The 11,428-nt window shown below is 48.3% G+C and overlaps 4 protein-coding genes across 4 annotated transcripts; 2 read left to right on the top strand and 2 right to left on the bottom strand.

Moving 5' to 3' along the window:
- Positions 1 to 1,483: 1,483 nt before the first annotated feature.
- Positions 1,484 to 4,832, top strand: FSUBG_12814 (uncharacterized protein; the record flags this gene model as incomplete). The annotated part of the gene is made up of 4 exons (XM_036677640.1): positions 1,484 to 1,789; positions 1,833 to 2,266; positions 2,314 to 3,620; positions 3,667 to 4,832. 4 exons carry the CDS (start codon positions 1,484 to 1,486, stop codon positions 4,830 to 4,832), a joined length of 3,213 nt encoding a protein of 1,070 aa, XP_036531735.1.
- An 86-nt stretch (positions 4,833 to 4,918) lies between these two features.
- FSUBG_12813 (CMGC SRPK kinase) lies at positions 4,919 to 6,384 on the bottom strand (the record flags this gene model as incomplete). The annotated part of the gene is made up of 3 exons (XM_036677639.1): positions 4,919 to 5,505; positions 5,561 to 6,117; positions 6,167 to 6,384. The coding sequence occupies 3 exons, from the start codon at positions 6,382 to 6,384 to the stop codon at positions 4,919 to 4,921; spliced, it is 1,362 nt and encodes a 453-aa protein (XP_036531734.1).
- A 1,790-nt stretch (positions 6,385 to 8,174) lies between these two features.
- FSUBG_12812 (glutathione reductase) lies at positions 8,175 to 9,617 on the top strand (the record flags this gene model as incomplete). The annotated part of the gene is made up of 2 exons (XM_036677638.1): positions 8,175 to 8,323; positions 8,372 to 9,617. The coding sequence occupies 2 exons, from the start codon at positions 8,175 to 8,177 to the stop codon at positions 9,615 to 9,617; spliced, it is 1,395 nt and encodes a 464-aa protein (XP_036531733.1).
- Positions 9,618 to 10,138: 521 nt separating this feature from the next.
- On the bottom strand, positions 10,139 to 10,573 carry FSUBG_12811 (uncharacterized protein; the record flags this gene model as incomplete). Its single annotated transcript, XM_036677637.1, has 1 exon — positions 10,139 to 10,573. One exon carries the CDS (start codon positions 10,571 to 10,573, stop codon positions 10,139 to 10,141), a length of 435 nt encoding a protein of 144 aa, XP_036531732.1.
- Positions 10,574 to 11,428: the final 855 nt, after the last annotated feature.

Below are 11,428 nucleotides of genomic sequence, written 5' to 3'. Positions count from 1 at the left end.
GGAAAAAAAATATTATATTATTATTTATTATCTATGTTTATAGCCTAAAGCTTAACCTTATAGGCCGTAGTTATCCTATAGCTACGTGGGTGCAATTTACTCTAATCCTTATCGCGCTCCCTAACAGCCGGGTTTTACGATGTCAGGGTGGATATCTAAGATGGATAACTGGCATACAGTACAATGCGCAAAGCCCGACATTGCCGTCTTTCCTGGACTCGATGTTCCAACATGTATGAACTGCGGAGAAATTTGCCCATCTTATAGAGCGGAGAACAAACACAAGGATGAGCTTCAGATTCCATCAGCAGGCAGGCGGTCTGCAATGCAATTGAACTAGCCGCCATCTATGTCATATCAGAACTACGCTTACTCCGATGATCCTGACGGCTTGTTGCACAAGGCTCTATCTTCACTGGTCAACCAAGAATGGTACGGTAAGGAAACAGACAAGCGCGCGCCCTACTCTTCCATTCTTGAGGCAGCCCTAAATCCATGTTCGCAAGTAAGCAAGATGTGGCTTCCAGAAAAGGTCTTCGAGTTTCTATTTGCAGATAGTGAGACCATTACTCAAACAATGCAGTCTGAGGGTAGGAATTGGGAAAAGTTCGTTGACCATGGTCAGCCGTACAGTTGCGGCAGGCCTTTAGTCCAAGGTTGGAGACAGGAGATGGAGTCATGGAAGGTTGTAGAGCAGTATGTTTCGAAATCCGAGTGGCATATGAATTGCATCAAAATGTATCGCTTGCGTGGATCGAAAACAGAGGAGGACGTGTATAAGGAAATTGTTATTATTTAGATACCTGCTCAGGTAAATTGATTCCGAATCATTGAAGGTGAGAGACTGCGAGGCTCTGCAATTTGTTAGTATTCTGAGTCGTTGATTCTGAGTCGCGGTGTCTGAGTCGACCATGGAGACAGTCGTGAGATGGAAGTCGCATGCACCGTTATAAGCCCTAAATGAAACGTGGCTGGCACCTTATTTCATCCCGATAGCTAGAAAAGTCAAATAGGTATAAGCATGATCTGCCCAACATGCGATCTCCATTCATGCCCATGCCATCACCTTAACTCGTGCATCATTATAATTCCACAAATGAAGACCTTCCGCCCGGCAGCGGGGGTATTACCTTAACCTAATTAGCACTCGGGACAAGTCGTTCTGCTGCTGTCAACCGGGGCCTGGCCTGATCTCCATGGTTAAATTGTGTTCCTATTTCCAATTGGCCCGTACCCCGGAGTGGCCTCGACAACAGCCGGCCTTGTGGCTAATGAACCTGGTTTTGCGGGGCCTGATGCGACGCTGCGATGATCATGCCCCGTCTCGTCGACCAAAATGTCCCACTTAGAAGAACCACGATAGTGCCTAAACGTAAATTTCTCGAATGTTGATCTCTGAATTTACCCGGTGCTTGTGTATAAGATGCAAATTATTTAGCTCACAGCACTGAGGTCTCAGCTTTATTGGCTTGAATCTCTAGCTATGAAGGTCTCGCAGGTGTACCTATCGTTGCTGGGCCTGCTGCCGGCGGTAGCAGGTCTCGGTCAACAGTCTATTGTCGCCTTCAACAAGTCAGATGACGCTTTTCAACTCTTCGGTGGAGATGCTGGGTCTGGCCAGATTCGTGTCTCTAATGATGAGTACTGGGGCGTCATCCGCGCTGCTGGTGATCTCGCCGTCGACTTTGGCCGTGTTACTGGCATGAACTTCACTCTGAGCAACGGCAAGAAGAAAGCATCCCCAGCCAAGTATAAGTTCAAGCCTGTGGATGTCAAGAACAACACACATGTGAGTACTTCCTAACCTTCAGAGACGTCCACTAACAATGTAGTACCGTACCCTTGACGAGCAGTACTTCCCTGGACCAAACTACTCAGACCCCAACGCTGGCAACACCAAGATCATCGTTGGTACAATTGGCCACTCTGAGCTCATTGACAAGCTCATCAAAGACGGTTCACTCGATGTTAGCAAGATCAAAGGCAAATGGGAGTCCTTCGTCAGCCAGCTTGTCAAAGATCCCATCAAGGGCACTGCCGAAGCCCTGGTCATTGCCGGAAGTGACCCCAGAGGCACAATCTACGGCATTTACGACATAAGCGAGCAGATCGGCGTGAGTCCTTGGTACTGGTGGGCAGATGTTCCTATCCGTAAACGAGATGAGATCTTTGTGCTCGCCAAGCCCAAGGTTCAGAAGTCTCCTTCCGTCAAGTACCGAGGTATCTTCCTCAACGATGAGCAGCCCGGTCTTTCAAGCTGGGTTGGGTGAGTCATTTCACTTCAACGACGGAAATTGCCACTGACAGATATAGTTCGCGCTGGGACCCAACCTGGAACAACAAGGCTCCCTACAACCACGAGTTTTACGCCCTCGTCTCGGAACTGCTGCTCCGTCTCCGAGCCAACTACCTCTGGCCCACTGTCTGGGGCAGTATGGTCTACATCGATGATCCTCTCAACCAGCCACTTCTCGACGCTTACGAGATTGTTCTCGGTGGATCTCACACTGAGCCTATGATGCGAGCACAGAACGAGTTCCGAACGTTCTATGAGGGTGATTGGCAGTACAAGACCAACAACGAGACCATCGACGAGTACTTCCGCTATGGTGTTTCTCGAGCCAAACCGTATGCTAGAAACAGTCTTTGGACTATGGCCATGCGAGGAACTGGCGACACAGCTATCGAAGGCGATCTCGGCATTGACGGGATTGTTGAGATGCTGGAGACTCTTGTTGACAACCAGCGAGAGATCCTCAAGGAAGGTCTCAAGGTTAAGAACTTGACTGATGTACCGTCGTTGTGGTGTCTCTACAAGGAGGTTCAGTCTTACCAAGAGCGCGGCCTTGTGGTTCCCGAGGACATCACCCTTCTCTGGGCTGACGACAACTGGGGCAACATCCGCCGTCTACCTCTCGCCAACGAGACAGATCGCTCTGGTGGCGCTGGTGTGTACTATCACTTCGACTACGTCGGTGATCCAAGAAACTACAAATGGATCAACACCATTCAACTCGAAAAGACCACCGAGCAGATGACTCTGGCTTACCACCGAAACGCCCGTCGCATTTGGATCGTCAACGTAGGTGATCTAAAGCCAAAGGAGATTCCCATCAGCCACTTCATGGATCTCGCCTATGATGTCGAGAAGTGGGAGAAGGAGGGCACAACCAAGTGGGTTGAAGCCTGGGTTGAGCGCGAGTTTGGCAGCGAACACGTCGAGGCTATCACGGACATCATGACGCGCTATGGTATGTACGCTGCCCGCCGCAAGTTCGAGTTGCTCGAGCCTCAAGTTTACTCTGTGATCAACTATCACGAAGCCGAGGCCATTCTTGAGCAGTGGGCTACTTTGAAGGAGGATACACAGGCTGTTTACGACAAGCTTGATTCAGAGTATCAGCCCGCTTTCTTCGAGATGCTGCTCCACCCTGTTCTTGGTGGTGAGATCGTGAATAAGATCCAGATCTACGGCGCCAGGAACCAATTGTACGCGGGACAGAAGCGTAACTCTGCTAATGATGTTATCTGGAAGTCTGTGGATTTGATGTATAAGGATTCGAACCTGACGCAGCGATGGAATGAGTTGCTCGATGGCAAGTGGGCACATATGCTTGACCGTAAGTCCTTAACTCTGTCTGATGTGAACTTCGCTGACCTACGTAGAAACTCACCTCGGCTACGACGGATACTGGCAACAGCCCATGAGAAACACCCTTCCCGATCTCCGTTTCGTCCAGGACGTCTGGCCATCCCTCGGTGGCCAATACGGCGTTGGTGTCGAGGGCTCAAACGCCACTATCCAGGGCGACAGCCGCTGGCACTCTCTGTCCTCCAACAGCCTCGAACTTCCTCCCCTGGAACCCTACGGCGCCCAGTCCCGATATTTCGATGTCTTCCACCGTGGAAACAAGGGCTGCAACTGGCGCGCAGCACCATGGGAGGACTTTGTCCAGCTGTCGCAGTACAATGGTACAGTCGGTGGTGATAACGGTACTGATAGCCGTGTTTACATCACAGTTGATTGGGATAATGCTCCCCAGGCACCTAACACGACACAAGTCATGATCAACATCACGAGTGATTGCCGTGGCTTTGAGAAGTATGCGGGCGAAGAGCCAAAGCTGGTCGTGACCGTTATCAACAGAGAGGTTCCCGATAGCTTCAAAGAGGGATTTATTGAGTCTGATGGACATGTCTCCATCGAGGCATCGCACTATCAAAAGATTCAAGAAGGTGACTCGGATGACTCTTCGCTCGAGTATCATACCATCAAGAACTACGGCCGTACTCTCGCTGGCATGGGCTTGTACCCCCTCAACACCGAAAAGCTCAAGGTTGGCGAGGGCCCTGCTCTGGAGTACGACATGTATCTCTTCAGCAACAACTCAGCCGTCAACGTGACGGTCTTCATGTCCCCAGGTGCAAATTACCTCGGCGACAGCAACCCCCTTCAGTACGGCATCACCCTCTTTCCAGCGGATAAGGAGCAACCCAACCCAAAGATTGTCACGCCTATTGGTCCTAACAAGGGAACTAACATGCCCGATAGCTGGGGTTACGCCGTTGGTAACGCTGTTTGGGGCTTGTACGGAAACTACACTACTACGGCGTTCAATGTTGCCAAGGAGGGTGCTTATAAGTTGAGAATCTGGGCTCTTCTGCCAAATATTCTGATTCAGAAGATTGTGGTTGATCTTGGTGGTGTTAGACAATCTTATCTTGGGCCGCCTGAGAGTTTCTTGTTGGGGCGGGATGAGGTGGGCAAGTATAACGGTACCTCGTTTGTGAGCACGCCAGGTATCGTTGGAGGAACTTTTGATAAGGAGTAATAAGCTATAGAAACAAGAGGCTGTAGTAGTAAAGATAAGCTCAAATCTATTTCGACTGTACAATGATTTGTATGCGCGTTTGCCCATCAAGTTGAACGAAGCCAAGGATGATTGATGAGATCACTGGTTGAAGGTCGATCAACCGGATCGTACTGGAATATCCATCGTAACAGCTCCAATATCTCCTTGGCTTCCGCCTCGTCAATGTCACCTGGTCTCTCTGCCATAAACTGGTCCTCGAGCGAAAGAAATTCGCCAAGATATGCGAGTGGAGGACCATCGCTTTCCTCGTCTGTCCCATTGCCAGAATTCATATCTTCATCGCCGCTTACATAGTCGTTCTCTTGAGGCTTAACTTCTAGCCTCTTGCCACTTCTATCAAAATATTGATCTGCTCGACGCCACTTCTCAAGTAGTGATTTGGGTAATGGCCCGATAACCTCCCAGAGCTGAATGAGATGCTCATCATTAGAGGTCTCATCGTAGTCCTCTCCCTCAAGAGATTGGATTGCTACGAACAGAGGCCGGCCAGTGATTATCTCAAATACCAGACAGCCAAAGGCCCATGTGTCGATACCTTTACCCAGGTGTTCATCAAGAATCGTCTCTGGGGCTCGCAGGGCAACCGGAGTGATAGCCTTAGCACCCATTATATGATCTTCTGCAACGAATGCTGCAAAGATCAGTTCACATCCTTCCTATTTGACCTTTCCAGATTGGGTACTTACCACCGCCCAAATCACTGAGCTTCACAAGAGGATGGAGGCCATACGAGAAGTAGTCACTCAAAGGCCGAGGCTCAAGAAGATATGACGAGGCCCAAAGATCCTGTTTCCCATCTTTACGGTTGAGAGGCTGGGCATCACTTTCAGGCTGCTTCAGGTTCATCTCTGTACTCAGAGTGACCTCCAGTTTCTCTACACAAGTAAGGATGTTACCAGGATGTAGATCGCCGTGAATAACGCCGTGTTCGTGAAGGAAGTGCAGCGCCTGGATAGTATCCCGTAGCGCATCCTTTGCGAAGGACTTTGTGAACCTTCTCTCCCAAGGCTCGCCAATCTGAAACTCTGGCCTTATCTTGAGAAGAGTTGTCAAGTTTGGACCCATAGTCTCAAAAACAAGGCCATCATGTTCCCCATTGGGACCCTTGATCTTAATCGTGTCATGAAGAAGTACGAGAAATGGGGACTCGTCTTGGAGGTGAGATGTATAAATAGAAACCTCTTTGCTTGCATCGTATGTCTGAGTTGCAAGAATGATCTTCAAAGACACATAGCGGTTCATCCTAGTGAACAGTGTCAGTAAGTTATAATATTAATGCGATAACGACGTACTTCGTATCAACTACAAGACAGACTGTGGAGTATTGGCCCCATCCTACCTTACGAATAATACGGTAGCGTTCTTGTATCACATCACGAAGGTGAACGGGGTGATAGCCGCCTGGATGATAGGCTTCACCCCATTCACAAGCAGTGCCGTTCGTCGCGAATCGGAAGTCCTCGTCCTCCCAAGGGGGCTTGTTAGGCGGCGTAGGAGGGCGAGAGGACATATTGCGGCGATACAGGATATAGAAAGGTGCGTAAGGATTCTTACTAAGATTCAAGGATCCTAAATTGTAACTTTGTTGAGGCACATTGAAGCGGGGTTATCTACTGACCGGCCAATCGCTTGCGTATTCACTGGCCAATCGCTTCCGTACTTTGGATATGCAGGCTAATCGCGATGTCAGCACAGGTAATTAAGCCAACGACTTCTTTCACCGGGTATAGAAGACAGAACTTGTGACTGTGTTATTAAAATGGGCAATGTTGAAGAAAGTCAACGCAGCTTTAACAATTATAATGGCCCTCTTATTAGATCCCCGTAATCTATGTTAGATCTCCCTCAGAGGCTGAAACAAAAGAGGTTGTAGGAATTGCAATATAATGGAATGAGTTTGTTCAGCTACTTAATTACTCTCCGACTCTTCTATCTTTCCTCCCTCATCTCAGCCAAATACCTTTCCCCACAAAAGACCCAACAGGCCTGACGTTTTATAACTCTTATGCACGGCTCCCTTCCCCTCAATCTTTGCCCTGACATTGTCCCAAACCTGCTCCAAGTCCGGCCTATCACTAGCCCCTCCTATATTCATCGCACTCGGAACAATCGCCCACTTCTCCAACACTGCTCCTCCCTGTCCCGTCACATCCCCCCCTTTGCCCCCTCGTAGGACCAAAATCCCCGGCTGTGCCATCCCGTGCTCATAGCCCTTCCTCTCGGTCACCGCTATCTCTAGCTGATACCTTTCTTTCACTAATTCCACGAGTGTATTTCTAGTATCAACGATAGCGTCACCGAAATAACTGGTGAGCTTGCGCATTTCAGGGAGGAAAGAAGCCGGTTCAGCGGTGATGATGAGTGTTTTGCCGCCGAGTGAGGATATAGAAGGGGACAGTCCTTGGAGGGTCTGGAGATAGGCTCGGCAGAAGGGACACCAATGGCCGCGGTAAACTGGGAAGTCTTAGCTTTGGCGGGAAGGCAGAGTATAAGAGGATGATAGAGAAAAGATGACGCAGGTCTGCATGGAATGAGTAGAAGGCCAACTTACAAACGACAAAGAGAATCGAGGACTCTGAGAGTAAGGAATTACATTCGTCAATAGGTGTGTGAGTAGCCATTGTGAAATGCTTCGTTGTGTAGCTGTGGCTTGGACAAACAAGACGAAAAGGTTTCCAAGACTTATAAACCAGACCATCTCGAATTATATACTTGCTTATCAGACGAGCCCTTGGCTGTGATATTGATAGATTACAAATTCTGTTTGCGCCTAGACAACTCGGATCAAACGGCAAAAGGGTCGGTCAGAATCCGTCAGCATTGGTCAGCTCTGCTTATCCTTTGTCAGTAGACATGAGCTCCCACAATAGAAAACGGGGGATATGCAAGTTTGGGTAGTCCTGCGGGGTACTGTACGACTCTTTCCTTATCACATGTGGCTTTCTGGGCGCTTCGTGAAGATATCAAGTTGCCGCACTTCCGAAAGCAAATAAAGCAAACCCCATGGTATTAAATATTTAATGTATATAATGCATGCCTGCTCATATACTTATTCATGAGTCGTTCTATACTAACAGCCTGGAACGCACTTGCTCAGTCACAAAAGCTACCCAAGCTGGTACCAGTCATGATGCATAATTAGTACAAGGTGACAGCTCAGAATCACGCCCCAAAACCCGAAGTCATACTTCCTAATTTTTATCTAACTAACATCGCCCTTCCAATCACCAAAACCGCTTCAAAGAGAGCACCAACAAAGCATTCTCCCCTTCTCAACTGCTCTTGGGAGGACTTCCAAGAATGGCGATTATAACGAAACATTGCGACTTCTTGGTAATTGGAGGTGGCAGTGGAGGTCTTGCGTCCGCTCGAAGAGCGAGTGGACGTTATGGGGCAAAGGTTATTGTCGTGGAGGCAAAGCGATTAGGAGGAACTTGTGTCAATGTTGGGTAATTCTGCCACATCTCAAGAGACTACTCAAGTACTGACCGACGTAGATGCATTCCGAAGAAGATTACCTGGAATGCAGCCAACTTGGCACAAAGTATGCGCGACGCCAAATCATACGGCTTCTCTGTCGAGCAGAAGGCGCCTTTCGATTGGGCGAGCTTCAAAACGAAGCGAGATAGAGTCATTAAGAACCTGAACAATATACACGAGCGCAACCTCAAAAATGATGGCGTTGAATATATTCACGGCCGAGCTCGCCTTGTAGGCAAGAACGAGTCCATCATAGAGCTTAATGACGGCACCGAGATCGAAGTTAGCACAAAGAAAATCCTGCTTGCGACTGGTGGACATCCCACAGTTCCGAAAGGCATTCCTGGAGCCGAATATGGTATTAATAGCGATGGTTTCTTCGAGCTCGACCATCAGCCTAAGAAGATAGCACTGGTAGGAGCAGGGTATATTGCTGTGGAGTTTGCAGGTATGCTTAATGCTCTGGGAACAGAGACACATCTTTTCATTAGGCATGATAAGTTCCTCCGAAGCTTTGATGAGATGATACAAGATGGTATTCTTTCAGAGTATGAGTGTGTTGGCATACACATCCACAAGAAAAGTAAGATCGGGAGAGTCACAAAGACAGAGAAGCTTACTCTCCACTACTCTGACTCAACTGATCAGGGCAAGCTCGAGGACCTGGATACTCTCATTTGGGCCATCGGCCGAACACCAGAAGTGGAAGGTCTTGGCCTGGACGCTATAGGCATCAAGCAGAACGAGAGGGGTCAAATAATCACCGACGAGTACCAGAACACCAACGTAGAGAACATCTACTCTCTCGGCGATGTAGTCGGCAAGATCGAACTTACTCCAGTCGCAATCGCCGCCGGCCGAAAGCTTAGCGATCGCCTCTTCGGTGGTGAACAGTTTCGCACAAGGAAGCTGGACTACGACCACATTCCCTCCGTCGTCTTTGCCCATCCTGAGGTTGGCACTATTGGCTTGACGCAAGCAGAGGCCGAAACGAAATACGGGAGGGATAACATCAAGATCTATAGGTCCTCTTTCACGGCGAGTTACTATGCCATAATGGAGGACAAGGGGTCGTCCAAATATAAGCTCATTTGCCAGGGCAAGGACGAAAAGATCGTGGGACTGCATATTTTGGGCTTGGGGAGTGGAGAGATATTGCAAGGGTTTGGGGTCGCGATTAAGATGGGGGCTACGAAGAGGGATTTCGATAGCTGCGTTGCGATTCATCCGACAAGTGCAGAGGAACTAGTTACTCTTAATTAGATAGCTATCATAAGACATGAACATATGAAGACGTTGAATCGATCAAAAGCTTTGCGACAGAAAGGGATGTATCAAAATGATAGCTTTTCCTTCTGTAACTATTCAAGCCAATTGAGGAAGCACTAATGTGTAATTACCTATTGGATTCCATCAATCTGAACTCCCTTGATATTAGATCTCTTGTAAGAAGCTGTCACACGCATTACACCGCTAGAGACTTATGAGCTGATTCACACAATTTGGTTTGTTGGCATCATACGTGTCAGTGTGTGACCTTATTGAAGACCTGAATACGGAAGCGATTGGTGGGTTTTACGAGAGTGATTGGCTGGTTTATACGAGGATTGGCTTGTTCTATTCGGCTAAAGTAGTGCTAGCACTAGACTAATTACCTACACACTGGCTGGAGATAGAGTACATTGTAATATAAGTCCCGAAAACATACTTCTCACTCGTCATGCTTATATCCCAATCGCTCCTTGTTTAACTGACGTCGAGCCTTTCGCTGGTGGCTGCCAAGACTAGATCCCATGCATGCTGGCGCAACCATCGTCACTGTACAAAATATCAACGATCCATTGTTTATGGTTCTCAGTGTCGATAACCACGGTGTCAGATGGATAGACCATGCTGGGAAGCTCAATGTCGAAATTGTCCGTGATTTCGTAGTAGGACTGCCCATTGGTGACGGGACCAACTTGACCCTGGAGGGCAAAGAGAAGCCCGCCATCGAGGGGCTTTTGGACAAAGGCAATGTCTTTGGTGATGTCGACATGTGTGCCGGAGGCATAGAGAAGTAAAGAGTTGGCGTCGCTGTCGTAACAGGCGGTGATGGTGTTGGCAGGGATCAGCTGCGTGTTGCTGAGAGGTGTAGTTGCGGCTGCCATGGCTGAGAAGAATGGTAGGGCTGCAAGAACCTGGATGAAGGAATGAACGGGGCTGTTGAACTTGGCCATTGTTTATCGTGAGCTTTAGATGTATTGTGGTCTTGAGATGTTGTGATAAAGGGGATGAAAAGCGAGATCCATAGGAGGAATTACTGGGCTTTTTAAACCTGTAGTTTGTACAGACCGAATAAATTAAATCATCGATCCTTGGGAATAACCCGAGCCTTATTGTGAAAAGAAACATTTACTAAAATGTATAGTAAAGGTTAATAGTGCAAGTTAATAAATCTAGTGCTTATCTGTCGAACTTCAACCACGGAAAGCTCCTTGCCAAGGCTGAACATCAATAATAGCACTTCCATTTTAGCAATGGGATTAGCCGTTGAAGCGGCAATCCGGATCCTGAGTCAACAATTAGCTTTAACTCAGCCTCCCTAAGCCCGGCGCATGAGCGGCACGATCCGATACCGTAGAACCCAACGTACCTCGCCATTAGAGACAGATGCAGATCTACGCACCAGGTGCCAAGGACCGCCCAGTACCTGCAGTAGAGAGAAAACGTTATTCCATCTAAGTAAGACCCAAGACTACTATTCTAAGCATATGGTATGCATCTTAGGATGCCAATCTAGACAACGTATAGATCTTGACTACATGTTTCTAATCCCATTATAGATCCTCAACCTATCACATCTGGGCATCTGCAGAGCACTGTAATTCGCTTTATTTATTACGGCCATCGCTGATACTAATTTCTTGTAGTGTTCTAGACCTCGGCGGTGGGCAATTTGCGACGGCGTATCCCGAACCACCAATATCCATGTCTGAATACAGTGCCACAGAAGGATTACCCCGCCTCCACCATCACAGCTCTCATCAGCCACCTAAGCCCCACTACCTTCAGGCCATTGTCGTTTCTCGTCC

The sequence above is a fragment of the Fusarium subglutinans genome (genome assembly GCF_013396075.1).
Source record: "Fusarium subglutinans strain NRRL 66333 chromosome Unknown NRRL66333_c0000291, whole genome shotgun sequence".
NCBI lineage: Eukaryota > Fungi > Ascomycota > Sordariomycetes > Hypocreales > Nectriaceae > Fusarium > Fusarium subglutinans.
This window is presented reverse-complemented; position numbering and strand designations above follow the sequence as displayed.